The sequence below is a fragment of the Pyxicephalus adspersus genome, chromosome 6 (genome assembly GCF_032062135.1).
Source record: "Pyxicephalus adspersus chromosome 6, UCB_Pads_2.0, whole genome shotgun sequence".
NCBI lineage: Eukaryota > Metazoa > Chordata > Amphibia > Anura > Pyxicephalidae > Pyxicephalus > Pyxicephalus adspersus.
This window is the reverse complement of record NC_092863.1, coordinates 57,720,959-57,737,522: the sequence shown is the minus strand read 5'-3', so window position 1 is coordinate 57,737,522 and position 16,564 is coordinate 57,720,959. Positions and strand designations below refer to the sequence as shown.

Genomic DNA, 16,564 nt, shown 5'->3' with positions numbered 1-16,564 from the left:
GAGAATAATTTTAAGACAGTATTATTCTATTCACAAGCATGGAAATGATGTACTTTGGTATTTAGCCATAAGAGAATAGGTGTATATTATGCTATTCCTGCTCTTGTTAGGCAAGAAAACAAGTTTGTTCTCTTGCTCCCATATCCTGTAGTATACTAATTTGTTTAATAAATGTGTAACATAACCACCTGATGGTTACCATGTAAAAAAAAAAAAAAAAAACAGACTCTAAGTGTCATGAAAGTACAAAAAAAAAAAATAATCCTGAGTCTAGTTCACAGCTATGACTGATCATTCCAACATGGAAATACATGTCAGTACATTCTAATGCTTAGATAGATCTAGTGCTTGTTTACCTATTTATATCTATGAAAATAAAAGAAGTGGAGTATCACTTATAAGAAAGTAAAACAATTGACTGCGCAGTGAGAATATTAAGAGACAGAAAGCTTCATAAAATAAATTATGCATGGATTTGTTCAAGAAAATGCAAATGTTGAGGTGTGGGGAAAGTGTGGGTAAGCCAAACTAATCTTCTATCTACACTCACCCCCAATGTAAGGGCAGAAACAAATCACACAATCCAGGGTTGATTTAAAATGGTTTCATAAATCCAGGTAGAAAGTGAGCCTCAGAGACAAACAAATAGTAACTCTCATGAAACCCCCCGTTTGTTCTGTGTGGGGCAATAAATGTATTGCCCCTGGACTTGGTGGTTTGCTGCTGCCTATATTCCTTGCATTGTAGGACATTGTCAAGCCCCAGCCTGTCGGCTACCTACTTTGTTATTGCAGAGACCCAGTGGAGGCTTTATTAAGTTTTCATTTTTTACCATTATTCTAAGGGGTCACTTGTACACTGACAACTAATAGAATGTTTATTACCTTTTCGGGATATTTTTGTTTCTGAGTTTTAGATAAATCTTGATCTTGATTTTATGTGTTTTAAAATAAATGCAAGTACTAATTTTGCTAATAAACCATGAGTATTGGCTTAACAATTTTAGTGGGGGTCCCTTAGACTCCTTTCTCTGGCTATGAAGAAAAGGTTTAGAGCGCAAAGTGCATCGCAGCCTGCTGCATATGAGACTGTAAAGACACAGACCAGCCCATGTGTTTCCTTGTCCACTACTGAAAGCGCCTACATATGGGCCCATGAGACAATACAGAAATGGGGCAATAGAAGAAGAAGTCCTGGTCTGATGAATCTGGATTTCTTTTAGAACTTGTGGTGGGCTTGTGCTTGAAGAGTTGTCAGTATGCTCTATAGGAAGGAGGCAAGCCAACAGTGTACCTAACTGGAGTCTACACCTGGACAAATCAGACCTGTTTTGGCAACGCAAGAGGACCAACCCAGTAAAATGCAGGCATTTTTTAATAATCTCATTAAACATATGGTTTACATTTGGTTAAATATTTCACATTAATTATGAGAACAAGGCAGCTGTGTTCTTTAGTCTGTTTACTTAATCCCTAGATTTTCACCATCTCCCTATGAAATTCTCCTCGGAAACAATATCAATTTACACTTTTTGTAGCACAGAATATTGAGTACGCCCAGCTCTGATGAATGTAGCTATGAGATTTAATCAGATCTGTACTGAGGTCTGCTGAGATATGTAGATCAAAAATGGAAATACATTTAAAAAATAATAAAGCAATATTACATTGTTTAAATGTATCTCTGTACTATTCATTTATACTTTTTTTTTTATGAATCCCTGTTGCGCCCCTTTTCTGTTGCAAGATTGTAGTTAATTATGTAAATTAAGATGTCACCGAAATAAATAGAGCAAAAAAGAAATGTAAGTTGTTAGGAGAATGTCTGTAATCTTATAGCAAACATAATGAATTGTACTCATGGATAATATCAAAATGCATGAATATGTAAAGCAGACATTTTATGCAAAAGAAAACTAGACATTAAACAGCTTTAATAAACAATGCAAAATGCAAAGTCTAGCTAGTGCTAGTAACCAATCACAATTCACCAATAAAACAGACCAATACAAGCTTAATATTACTTGGTTTCTAAACTTTCTGTTTTCTACACTTTGTTTATATTCTGGTAATATCATAGAAAACTAGAAAAATTTAATTGGTTGAAAATGATTTATTAAAAGAGTAACATGTTCATTTTGCAAGTAAATGTTTATTTAGCCAGGTGAAAAAGGTTAACTAAATAAACATTCAACCTTGCAGAGAATACCCTATCATGTGCAAGAAAAATTACAATTTTTGCTTACTTGTGATCAGATGATTAAAGTCCACACAGCGTGCATTTTTAGTTTGGAAGTTTTTTTTAGAGAATTTGCCAACTAATAGCAAATATTTTTAGGAAATACATTCCAGATTTGCTAGATCACTAAGTTTCTCCTCTTGGAGAGCTTTAATAATTCTGGTCTATTGCCAGATTTGAAGAACCTTGAAATTACCTTTTTGGAATTGCTTCCTGGCTGCCTCTGAATGCTGTCAAAAGTTGTTCATTAGTAATAAGACAATAACAGAGCAACATTTCATTGGCTCTTGCTAGCAATGGATAATTTATGCAGAAAATAGTTTTAATTCCATAAACAAAATTTTTACTTAAATTGGAATTTCATTATTAACTTAGACTGTCCAGGTGTCAATTCCCTAGCACAGTCTCCTTCTTTTTTGGAAGTGTCATATTTTTTCTGATTTGGCGCAGCTCCTCCTTTTCTCCCCTCACCTCCCAATTTATTTTATGTATGTTCATCAAGTTTTTGATACTTTTCAATTACTATACAGTGTTCCTTGGGTAACAGCTCTGGTACTGCTGACAATACATCCAACAGCAGCAGCCAACGAGAGTCCCAGAACTTTTGGATGTCCTAAAAAGGCAGACATTATTAGTAAACACTGTGCCTACCGTGTGTAGAAATTCACATATTTGTATGATTTATAAAGCTTTCCAAACCTGAATTGATTGAAGTTCTCCAAGACTGTAGAAGATAGACTATCATGGGAGGACCTGAAATATCCAGCGCATCTGGTTTAAAATCTAATGATTTTAAAAAATCCATTGTGGGTTTGCTGGATCACCCAGGTTCTCCCATGGTAGTCTATCTTCTACAGTTTTGGCTCAGTGTGTGCAGCAAGTTAAACAGAAATAAATTTATTTCCTTGCTAATAGACATTCTTATGTAGCTCTTTACTTGTCATTCTTGCTGTCCCTGGCCCATACTTTCCATTCACTGGAGGTTTAGCACAACATCCTAATGTGTGTGAAATTCCCCCACCTACTAGATTGTAAGCTCTTCGGGGCAGGGTCCTCTCCTCCTGTATCACTGTCTGTATTAGTCTGTCATTTGCAACCCCTATTTAATCTACAGCGCTGCGTAATATGTTGGCGCTATATAAATCCTGTTTAATAATAATAATAATAATTTAATAACATGTGGCAGTATTATCGTAGCTTCCTGTTTTTAGAAAGCAATGCACATCAGAGTGCTGGCTCTTCCTACCAACCCTGAGCTGTCTACATTACAGAGAGTAGCATGTTACTGGGTCTTAAACAAGGTATGCAATGAAAACAGAAATGTATTAAAAGTGTCATTTGCATGTTGAGAAGGAAAAAATAAATGAACCAGAGAAGGCAAAATATAAGCAGATTAAACTTCAGTTTTAAGCTAGTCCAGCAAATTTGTTTCTAGTATAGATATCCAGTTTGTGGATCGGATTTACAGTGGGATTCTAAGACTGATCCACAACACCATTTGCTCACCCCAGTTTACAGTATCATGGTTGGGCAGCTACATTTGTACGGGCACTGAAGCAGTCAACAGCACAAAGCTCAAGCCAACTTTTGTGTTCTGAAATGTCCTTGTTATCTCCAGCAGCTATGCCAGAAAAGATGTAGGTAAAGCTAATTCTGACATTTATTGTCCTGTATTTTACATACATTTTATTATTTTCCTTAACCTCCTATATATATATATAAATTACTTTTGAGGCAGATCTGTGTTATTAGGTGTAGAAAGTAAAAATATTATAACCAAAAGCAAATACACGACTATGTGTGTAGATTCAATACCCATAGATACAAGAAATATGGTTTTAAAATACATGTTGATATTGTTTGCTGCATATTGTTGGAATTGGCTACGGTCTAATTGCTGTTCGATGACATTCTAAAAAGAACTGCATTGCAAGTAAAACTCCAGGCCAACTCCTAATTAAAGAATGTTTATATGTATGCTTATCATAAAGCTTCAAAGAGACCCTGTCTCCTAGAGAATAACATAGAAATAATATATTTTAATTCATACTTATAGGGCTCTATTTATAAAACAGGTAATCTGACATTCCCCCAAACATTCCCTGGTGGAGAATTCTCCAGTTCTATGTTTTAACAGTAGTAATTGATTCTTCACTAGGGAATGTTTGAGGGAATGTCAGATTCCCTGTTTATAAATCGAGTGCTCACAAAGCTATTCAATAAATATTGAATCCCCTGGATAATAGCCATAGGACTGAAAAGAAAATTAGTTTTGAGGGGCATGAAACTAACCTTTTATCGAATTTTAGTTGAGAAGATTGTGACCTTATTACTTGTACTGATGAAGTTTTGGTAAGTCCAGGAGCCCTGCCTACCTCTTTACCTTCATTACAGAATACAAACATACAGTTTAGACTTGCAGTTATGTGGATTATCAAATAAGGCAAAAGCTTTAAGATATCACCAAAAGAATAAAATTCATAACTAATAAAACATAGTACAGGTGCATGAATACATTGTCATGTGAATAAATCCCCCTTGTATGAGACCATAACAGTTCAGCATACATATTTTACAAATTTGAGTCTTGCGGCAAACCCCTGAACAACACTCTATATTTGTCAAACATCAGCCGTCCTCATAAGGTCAAAGGAAATGCTGTAGCCTGAATGCTTTATCATCTGGTTATCTATTGAAATTCAGCTATGTTGTCCTTAAAAAATTTCCTATTTTTTCCTATCAAATAACACTTTAGTTTTATTATGATGGTCCATATATGATGATTCCATTCCAATTCCGATTATTTGTCATTATGAAAGACAAACCTTTTATGAATTTTGGGTGCTCATACAGATGAGGCATACATTTAGATGCTTGTACTTCTACATTGATTGTTTACATCTTTGTGTTTTTTGTACTTTTTTGTTAGGTTGGAGTTTTTATTAACTAAGAATACATTAATTTCAAGATCTTGACTTTGTAATCTCCAAACATAGTAGATCTAATGTATCATTTAAGTAAATCAAATTGAAGAGCTCATTATTTTTTGTTGACCCATTAAATTCCACCTTGAGCACAATTACCTTTTATAGTATTATTATTGTTTATAACATAAAGTGTTGTTCATCAGCTAAAATTTATGTCAGGTTGGAAAAATTGAAAAATATGGTTATATATATACGCTGACACAGAAATAATGCATTTTAAGTTTTCCTCTAGGATTATTATTATTTATTTTGTTTCTTTCATAATGCTGACTTTTGCTTCTAACTAACGCTTTCACTCTAGCTTTCCTAATAATTCAACTAACAATTTCTTATTTCCTTTCCCCCCCTTTTATTTTATTCCCCCCGTCTCTCTCCCAGAACAAAGAAAAAGAACAAGCCTCTGAACCTCAAGATTCACAACAGCGTGGGCAGTTGTGAGAATATTCCATCGCAGCGCTCACCTCTTCTATCCGAACGTTCCCTTCGTTCTTTTTTTGTGGGCTACCCGTCTTTCCTCCCTTCTACTCCCCCTGTTCATACTGAACCTTCTTCTGCAAGTAAGTGTTAATTACACCCACTTTATAAATAAATAGGCATATTTGTCTAAGTAGTTTGATGAGCAATGGCAGATAACAAAATTGATCATTTTAGAGAAAAAAACTATTTGCTGATATCACTCTGTTATCAGAGAAACTAGAGATCATTTGGTGTATTTTTCAGCTTCTGTTGAACGGGTGTTTTACCTATTCTTTTTCCCCTCTCCTCAATGGGCATAGGCTTGCACACTTGAGTAATCTGTGTTTATTGAGTGTTTATGTCAGAATGATTTAAGAATCAGCATTTACCCACCCTGAGGCATGTGGTTGCATTTCAGGGTGGGTAAATAATAATAATAATTGATAATGGAACCAATTTTGTTTGAATTTCCTATGTAAATCTAAAAACTGCCTAAATAGTCTCAATACTTGACACATGAAATTAACATGACACTCCAGGCCTCTATTTTTTTCCTCTGGAATAAAGATTGAGAGGGTCCTTCTTTGGATGGCCAGTAATTGTGATGTCTCCATGAAGGGTGGCATGCGGCCCAGTGTATGACGGGCCTGATCTGTAGCAGTGGATCAACGATCTTCACTCATGGTAAATTCACTGCTAAGGGCAAAGGCAGACTAGTGAGCAAAAAGGGGGTTTGCAAGGGTATTTTCAATTGGTCCCATGTCTGTGAATGTTTTTTTATTTTGCACAGAGATAGATTTTAACTCTGTCATTTAATGGAAGATGGTGGGTATCTGTACTATTCACTCAAAGCGGATGAACTAAAGTAATTATCTTTGCTTTATATGAAAGCCTATCCTTGCAGTACTTTGTGAATCCCCAGCTTTACTTCAGGTATATCATATGAAACACAGCATTTTGTCTGTATTTTGTCTGCTCGTCTAGCCTTATGTCTGTGCACCTTTGAAGTCCAGCATTTCAATTTCCTCTCATGGATACAGATGTCATTTAGCAGAGGTTGCCATAAAGCATCATTGTATCCCTTATGCTATCTGACAGGTAGAGGGGTATACAGAGCATATTATAATAGAGCTCAGAAAAGCCCCAGGACTGTGCTAAATGTGTACATTTGAGAAAAGATTTAAACTGAATGATTCTATTAAATGCCAACAAGACATCTGAAGTGCTTGGCTTTAGTGGTTTACGTAAGGTATCTTAACAAAATGCTTAGAAAATCTGTCAATAACAAATGACATGACTGAAGGGAGAGCTTTTAATGTGTCTGTTAGATTTGCACCTGCACAGTGTCTGAAAACAGACTTCTGCCTTGCACAAAGATAGCTGTGTGGGTAGTGTGCATTCACGTAATACCTATTATGACTGGGAATACAGGACTTTGATGTGCTCCTCCCACTCCTAACAGCGACTCATAATGAGATTGGCGTGTTGCCTATTTACAATTAAACGTTTTAGCCACCTAGAGTCTAAAGTGCTGTCTTAACTCCCACATCAGATGCAAGCATACAGTACATGGCTCAAATAAAGTAAAAAGATCAGAATCAAATATGTATATTTCCATGATTTTTCGATTTTATTGATTGGGATTTTTTTAAAGTGGCATAAACAATGTTTATCCTCCCAAAACAAATCCAGTTAAGACATATTTGATCTAGAGAGGGGCTGATAAGCCATTAAAACATTAAAGGTGAGAAGGTGTTCTGTGTTTTCTGGCACCTAGATATTAGCAGCAGATCCTTCTTCCATTGCTTCATTCAAATCTGATGCCCACTTGTAGACAATCGTCAACAGTATGAGCAAGGGCACTCTGTGGCTTTGGGGCACCATATGCAGATAGCTGCAATGCATTGTGTATTATCACGTCTTCATACATAAAATAATTTTAGGAATGGATGTTACAATAGCTCTTATGTGAAATAAAACAAGATGTGACTCCCTCCCCACATACACAAAGACCCTTTCACATTAGTAAGCCTTGGATATTGGCTAGTGGTACAAACCATCAGAGTCACTCAGATCCTTACCAGTGCATATTTTTCCTCTTTCCAACACTTTCAAAAACTGACTGTTCATTTGTTTCCTTAAATATCCCTTCCCTTTTACAAGTGCTACTGTAACAACTTCATGAATGTTATTCACTATAGATGTTATGGTAGTAATGTTTTTAGATAAGAAAGTAGCTCACAGGGCAGGGCAATTAGTCATAAACAGCAAAACTTAAAAGTACTCCGGGCAATTTTTTTTAGACATTCTTGCACATTATTGAGTATTCTTTGCAAAGTGAACTATCACCTTTTATAGTAAGCTCTGTAAAACATCCCTTGCAAGGTGATAATTTGCTTTGGTAAGTGAACAGTTCAAATTTCTTTAGTAAATCACACCCCAATAAATGTTAGATAGGAAAAGGGACACCATTTAACAACAAAATGTTTGGGTAAAAGGCAAGGCCTTGGCACACTGACACTGTGACCCAGCACTGTCACATGAAATCACTTGCTCCCAATGGTACTGGCTATTTCCTTTTGCTTGTGGAATGTATATATAGATGGATGTATTAAGACATTGGCCCTGATTTACTAAAGCTCTCCAAGGCTGGAGAGAATACACTTTCTTCAGTGAAGCTGGGTAATCTAAAAAACCTGGAATGGATTCGTTAAAATCATTTGCTATTTCCTAGCAAATGTTTTTAATCCTGGACCAGATCTATTCTAGGTTTGCTGGATCACCCAGCTTCACTGATCAAAGTGTATTCTCCCCAGCCTTAGAGAACTTTAATAAATCAGGGCCATTGTTCTGTGCCAACTAATTTCACACTGAATTTACTGTTTTTCAGACTTTCAAAGACTCTGCTAAAATATACTAGGTTAAAGTGTACAAATAGGAAAAAATGGTAACTAGTTTTAGAAAGAACGGGAACCATCTTTTCCTCTCCTGGGAAGGTTCAATATTACTTTTTTGTCCTTGTGACCACTGTCTACAGGAAATGGCCTCTATCTTCTCCTGCATCTCTGAGACAAGAAATGAAAAAAATCTCCCCAACAGGACACATATAAAAAAAAATTATAAGTCAATAAATAGACTTCAATTAGTTCACTGCTGCACATCAAAGAACTCTTTCTTGAAACTAATGATTTAGGAGTAAAGTCCTTTTAACTCAACAGGTGGAGTCCTACAATGACGAAAAAGTGAGATTTATATGTAACATTATTGGTTATTTAAAACATCCCACTGTTTTAAATAGACAGTCCCTCTCCCATCGTCAGTAAAAGTGCTGTTGAAAACATTTTGCTACTCATCCATATTCTTACTATGTAATTAGTGTTTGTGATGATGATAGATGTGTATATATAGCCTCAGAAAGGATATATCTCGCTCCCTGTGGCACTGCCAGCCTAAATCTCCATCAGCAATTTAATATAATCAGCATCACTGTCGTCACTTGAGTCATGGGAAGGTTCTGTGTTGTGCTATAGAATGTAAGCCTCTTAGAAAAGCAACTTATGAAAAAAATAAAGGACAACAGTATTTGCAAGGACCCTTTGATTGCCAGAGGGGGCTTGAATAAATTGTTGTGCAAGATTAGTTACAAGTGAATTGGCACATGCGTCAATACTAAATCCCAGGAAAAAAAGTCAGCTATATTAATAGCGTTAAAGCTGAACTCCAACAAAAGAAAATATTGGTATTTTTTGTGTATTTCATCTGTATGTATGCAGAACTTAATCATGAAGCATAGCCTCTGTGTTGGAACTTCCTGTAATAAAGATCAGTTAATGTTCCTCTGTCCCCTTGTGCAAAGCAACTACTCCTATACTTGCCTACCTCCAGTAGTTACAGCTGTAAGATTTGTGTGCATATATATTTATATATATATATACATATGAGAAAACTTTTTTTTTTTTATCCAATTCCAGAGTACCTTGCAGCGCTGGATACACTTTAGTTACCCTGGTACTTTTGATTTGTTAAAGATTTCAGGTGCTTTATGGTATACTCTCCATGCCCATATATTGGAGGGTGGTATAGAGGACTGGTGTGAGCTAGCTAGTATACCCTTTCCTTCAATGCCCTCGGCACCCATCAGGTCTGCAAGTATGCTGACAAGGAGCATGCTTAAAACTGGAGTGGGCAAAGAGATATCCTTTTGAGTCTGTCCTACTCCTCCATTGTCTAGTCATCGGGATGGGTGATAATAGGCAGAAAAATTTATTTAATAAAATAGAAAAGATGGTGTCATTGCTATTAGTTGTGTGATGAGACAATAGTTTGTCAAGGAAAAAATCTCCTGTATATCCATATCATTGGTGTATGTAGATATTTGCCTGGTGTGTAACATTGTATGTAAATGCACAGAAAAAAATAGATCACTGGTTTTCATGCTTCCTATCTTGCTCAATAAAATGTATGTGCACATTTTAGTGCTAGATGTATAGCTTTAGATAAATGCTTAGCAAAATGTATACATACATACTGTTGCCATTATATATAAAAAACAAAGAATATTAATAGCAGAAAAGAGGGATAATGAATGCAAAGGAGGGAGTTGGAGATACAGAAAGTACAAGGCGATCCATGGTGGCAGGGCTGTAATTGATAAAGTGTTGCAGAGGGGATCAGTACTACAAGGGGAGTGCCAGGGAGTTTAGCTATGGGGTTGGAGAAGGTTCATGTAGCTGGTGCAGAAGTGATCCATTTTGGAACCATGAGTGCAAGATTAGCTGAAAGTGTTAGTGGAAAAGTTTTAGTGCCTAAAGATGATTGCACTGAGGTTTAAATGTGTCTGTAAGATGTTTTGTTGTGGCACAGTCTTGGTGTGATGCATATTTTGTAAGTATGAGCACTATGGCACTGTGTAGGTTCAGGTTCTAGTTCTAGCCAAATTCTTTATTTTTTTTTTCAAGTGCCCAGAGTTTCATCTTTTAAAGTTAACATTTATTTAACAATAGCTTGGCTTTTCACTATACCACTTTGTAATTATGTAACTATGTAACTTTACCTGAAATATTTGAATGGAAACAAATATGTTTACTGTTTGTGTGTTTGTTTTACTATTATTCAGCCATTTGTTTTTGTCTTTTTATGGCTTTACTGACATTTTGATTAATATTATTTTCTTGGAGCCCATTTGGGGAACACCTAGTCAAAAGTATTTTACATGGTCTAACTGATCAGTGTGCTTTTTCAAATGTGGATAAACCCCTCACAAATACAGGGAGAACAAAATCCATAGTGATAAAGTCCTGGTCAGGATTCAGATCTGGAAACCTAGCACTGCATGATGGGAGTGCTAGACATTTTCCCACTTGATGCCATTATCGTTATTTTATTAAATGTGGGCAGGAAAAGCTGACAGATAATACCTGTAAATGTAGAACAATTTTTCATAGTAAACTTTTCTACTGGGGTAATAATGAATTCTTCGCATATCTATGCTAAGGAGCAAGCTTCTAAAGGAAGGTGTCTTTGATGAACAATGGAGGAATTAAACCACAAGACTTCCCGGCCAAAAACCAAAATAAGTAAATAAATAAACAAAAGTGTTTTTGTGAAAATGTAAAAAGGTCTCTTTCTTTTTTATTCCTTCCGTAGAAGGTAGCAGTAATCTACTCTGCAGGTTTCCAAAACATGAGTGCCAAAGGTGTTCTCCATCCAGGAAGTACTGCTAAGTCAAATCCCAGTGTATACATTTCACAGCTGTTTTCTGTGTGTTGTGGCCAGGCTTTTTCCTTTTATGTTTGCTAATGAAAGCTATTCATTTTTCTTTGCAAATTGCTTAATAATCCATAAACTCAACTTGTGATCTTATACTTACTTCACTTTGTGCTTATAACCTGCTGGTTTCAAATTGACAAGCAAATCAGTGAAAGTCATTGTATTTGTCTAATAGAAATGCAGCTGAATAGAGCAAGGTGAAAACGTAGGAATAAATGAAGGATGAAATTTCCTGAGTATATAGATGACAGCCTATTCCAGTATTTAATTAATTTGTAATGTATGAGATCTGCAAATTAAGAGCACAGGTGCACAGGCAAAGGTAAGCTCAATAAAAGTGGATGTTCAGATGTTCAATAGACATTAATGGCATGAGTAGTACTTCCATCTCCTATGCCTACTGAGGCCTTTAGCAGTAAAATACAGATTTTAAAGTATTCACCTATATCATAATACTTAGCTCTTCCCACCAAGAAGTAGTTACAGTTACAGGTAGTCCCCTGGTTACATACAAGATAGGGAGTGTAGGTTTGTTCCTAAGTTGAACTTGTGTGTAAGTCTGAAAAGGTACATTATTTTAATAAATGCAATTAGGACAGATGTTTGTCTCAACATATTAATAGGCAGCGTGGTGCCAGTTACTGTATAAAATCCTTACTGTGAGTTAATCACAAACAAAGCAAAAAAAAAAGAAACTTTATGGAGAAAGAAACAACTGCAGAGTTTTTCTTGGTCATTAAAGAGTTACTAGAAAAAGCAAAAGACTTTTGCAAGTCATGCAAACCGCCCCCCTCCCCCCATCAAGCCTCCGTCCTGCACACAAACAAGCAGGGAAGCCCCGTTCGTATCTAGGAGTTGTCCCTATGTCAGATTATTTGGGGACAACCTGTTTTATTCTGCATTACATTTTTGGAAAAAAAAACACTATTGGATATATGATCCACACTTTTGTAGTGGTTTTGTTATGGCTATAGGTGAGGAGCAGTGGAAATTCTGTCATTAGATCAAGATGATGCCGGTGGATGATTTAACACTCAAATGTGCACTCAGATATGTTTTTGTGGTTTTGACCTCCCCTGTTACCTACAAACCCTTTATTTATGTCTGTCCCATGAAAATTAGATTGGTGGCATCCATAAAACTCAAACACTCAAATTTTCCAATCGGCAAACTATGATTTCATGTCTGTAGAAAGCCACTAACTGTCATAGACTTTATTCAGTCTGTCATCCTGTAAAATTGTTTTTGTAAAAGAAAATGTAGAAATGCGTTTTTGCAAAAAAGAAAGAGTTTTATAAAGGGTTAAATACTTTTGGCGTAACTGCATGTGCATCTGGTCACTGTGTCTAAATGAAATCACCATACAGACCAGAACACAGGCATTGTTTACAATGTCTCCATGAATTAGAGCCCTTCATCTTGCTACATTACAGAAGATAGCAATAACTATATATAACAGAAAATATGAGCCCTTGATACAATGAGAGATGATAGAAAACAATGCTTCTGTCAAAGATGTGCTCACTGACTCTCTGAATTGGCTTCCTTAGATTAGCCTTACCGAGTTTTACTACTTTTATATCTCATTTTAAAGAAAGCCCAAATAAGCAAACTTCCTCATTTATTTTATGACAACTGATAATGTACCACCTGGACTTACATTATCCCTGATGTATGACTCTGTATGCGGCATTGCACCGTGCAGTGTAGGGCTAAAACTAATGGCCATCGGGAATCAGGGCTTTTTTTAGGCTAAAAACTTTCCTTGTCTCTTCTGTCAATTAGTTATAACTCCTAGTGACTTTTTTTTAGTTTATGTCCACTTTAGGTTTTTTTTTTTTCTCCAATCTCATTTCTAAATCCAAGAATATTTATTTCATTGAACACCCTGTAAACCCATAGTCTGTAAAACTAAGCTTATATTTAGTGCATAATTGTTTAATCACCCTATCAGGGCAATGTGATCCTTTTCTATGTGAATGCAATTAGGCCTAATTACACCTATTCCCTATTTAACCAATCTAAAGTAATTGAAATACTGCCTTTGTGGATTTTTAAATACTTCAGCAGATAACTAGGGTCCATGAATCCCTATGAAACATTTCCCATACCTTCCAGTTTGCTCCTTTTAAACATGACAAGTGTATCCTCTCCAGCCTTTAATAACTCAGGCCCATAGAGCCCCTATGTTTGACAATCTCCCTAATTTCTATTAAACACTTTGTAGCAGCTGTTGTTTCAAAAACTCACTTAATCCATAGGAATCCATGTAGAACTGGCAAAAAAATAGTAGGCTTTAATAGGATTGCATTAAAGTTAGTGAATTTAAAACAAGCCATATAAATATCTAAATGTGACTTAGTATTAGTCCCTGTAGCTCCCAACGCTCAGAGTGGGCACAAGGAACCAAACTATTCACATGCTGATAAAAGGAGGAAGAAAAAATATACAGGAGCAAACAACAGATAAGCTCATTGGTGTGCTGCCTCTGATCACTGCATGGTTGTGTACCCATTGGACAGGTCTTTGAGAGCCTGGGCTCAGAGAGTACAACAATTACATTGTAAACATGTTGTAATCAAAGGAACACTTAGTAATTTTTTGTTATATATGTGGCTTATACATTAGGTGTTCTACATCCTGAGCAAAACGTATTCTTGGTTTCCATTTTGGACAGAAAAGTGCAGGTTTCACGCTTGGTGAGAAACCCAAAACAGTGATAATGCATGAGCACTTAGATTATAGGCTCCTGTTTTCTAATTGGCTGAAGATGATTTCCAAATGGGTTACTGAACTTTACACCTCGTCCTTGCTGTTTGTATTAACTGAATAAGCCAGGTAAAATAGAATACTGCTTTGACTGACATCTGGCAGACTAAAGGTTAACAGATTCACCTAAAAGGTTCACCTTTTCCATAGTAAATGGAAATATAAATGATTTTCCCCACACCTATTACATTTGGAGGACACCAGACACCCTACATAAACCGTTAATGCTCTGCCCTGCAGTTCAGATCAATTACTGGAGTTCAGCGAAAGGGAAAATGGACTTTTTTGATCTGTGACCAAAACCACTTTCATCAATTTGTTACAGAAAGAAATACAAACTTTTTTGTACTTGCTACATTGAAGTGGACCTTCCATGCAAATGGACGATCTGCTTTGCTCCCAGCTTCCACCCCCTAAACAAAATGATCTGCTAAAAAAAATAAAAATGAAGATTTAACAAAAAGGTAATGTCAGCCAGGAGACATGGGTGACGATGTTCTCCTCCTCTTAGGTGCTCAAAAGCATTCTCAGGAATAATTTGAATGGTAAGCTATCCAGGAGGAGGCATTGAGTTGAGAGCAAGGAAATAGGTCCTTGGTCATATTTGATCATTTTCTGCCACATCTTATTTTTTTTTATTTGCAACACATTTTTTCATTTGCAACAAAATTTGTTTGCAATTTTTTGACGGTTTTAATGCTTTGGCCACTATTAAAGGCTAGCATTAAATGTTTTATTATTAAAATGCTAAAGATGTAAAGTAATGCTTTTTTGCCAATCTTCCTTTATGTAAATTCTTAGCAGTCATTTTAGCTGTACTGGAATGGGGTTACTGTGGTTTGCAATTGCTTAGAAAAACTCTGGCAGTTAATTATCAATTGCCAAAAGACAAATACATTATCTTTGTCTCTTAATAGCTACTGTAGATAAATTCCTACACATTTAGTTCAGTGTTTCAGAAGATGAATCTTGAGTAGCACATCCCTTGCTTGATTTATTATAAGTAAATCCAGTCTGGTTTCTGCATAATAAAGGTAATAAATTGAAATGTCTTTTTGCTGAGATTAATCTAAAAACAATTTTATTCTAAAAACAATACTTTATGTTCCACCTGGGTAATGCAAACATTATAAAGCTAAGGCTGATATTAATTTTCAGCATCCTCCATTAAACACAATGTAACTACATTAAAAAAGGGTGTGTTGGTAGTCTTACCGGTATGAAAAAGAATATAGAATAAGAGTATAAAGTGCACAAACATTTAAAAATGTCAAAATAATTAATTACATTAATTTAAAAAAAAATATTTTTTTACAATAAGTTTATACAAGGGTACAGTACTTGTTTACTTCATCGATCCTAATTTATGTAAAATAAAACAGAATACTGGTCAGAAAAAAATGTATTAGTCTCAGGGTACACAATCCTTCAAATGGGAAAGGAAAGGTTTTATAATGCATTCATAGAAGTAAGTCATGTCAGTATTTTTACGACCCATCTCTTGGAGGTCTTATATTAAGAGACCCAAAGTTCCTGGTCCCTAGCACATGCCTTTACATCTGTGTGAAGCCAGTTGTGTCCTGGGCTATGGACCTAACAGTGTTCTCTGTGTTGAAGTTTATTATGTCTGTTTGTCCACATTCTTCCCATGTGGTAAGCTGGATCTGCTTGGATGAATCTAGCACTGAGAGGAAGAAAGACTCATGAAGATGGGTGGGCTTCTGTTCCGTCATTATAATAAGAGGCATCTCATAAGAGTCTGAACACCCCCATGATGCACCATATCATTTGCCTCTCCCAGGGGGGCAGCTTCTCTGCAAGCTGCCTAGATGTCATAGAGGCTTTCAATAGTCAAGAATCAGTCTGTGGGAAAAGAAAATTCACTTGTAGGTTATATTTATTTTTGCACACATTATAACCTAAACTTATCATGGACAATTTTTGAACTATATGTGTTACCAAAATGCATGAAACACACTATTCCTAAAATAATAAATTGTTTTGAAATTTGCAGAAGATCCCTTCATTATTTCAGATAGGAGTTCTCACTGCAGTAAAAACCCAACAATACATGTAAAAACCCCTCTGAATTATGATGTCATAATGAGTTCATATTCCTTTCTTAAATAATAAAGTTTACTTTTCCTTCCTAGCTAAAACACAGTACAACGTTCCCACATTGCAATATGTTGCCTACAAATGAAAGCCTAATGGCATACTGCTGTGTCTGTCATTTTTGTTGCAGTGTGCAGCGAATGTAGAACATTGGTATTCATTGAATCCGCTCCTTCCACTGTTACCATGGTAAAAAAAAATGCTTTTTTGAAAAACTATGGTAGTTACCC

The 16,564-nt window shown here is 35.8% G+C and overlaps 1 protein-coding gene across 3 annotated transcripts in view; it reads left to right on the top strand.

Annotated features, from left to right (window-relative positions):
* The window catches only part of KSR2 (kinase suppressor of ras 2), a 202,246-nt gene that overhangs the window by 100,112 nt on the left and 85,570 nt on the right, over positions 1-16,564 (top strand). For all 3 annotated transcript variants that reach the window (XM_072415949.1, XM_072415948.1, XM_072415950.1), the window contains one exon: positions 5,604-5,782. In XM_072415949.1, the coding sequence (XP_072272050.1) occupies positions 5,604-5,782 (179 nt within the window). The remainder of the gene's footprint in view (positions 1-5,603; positions 5,783-16,564) is intronic.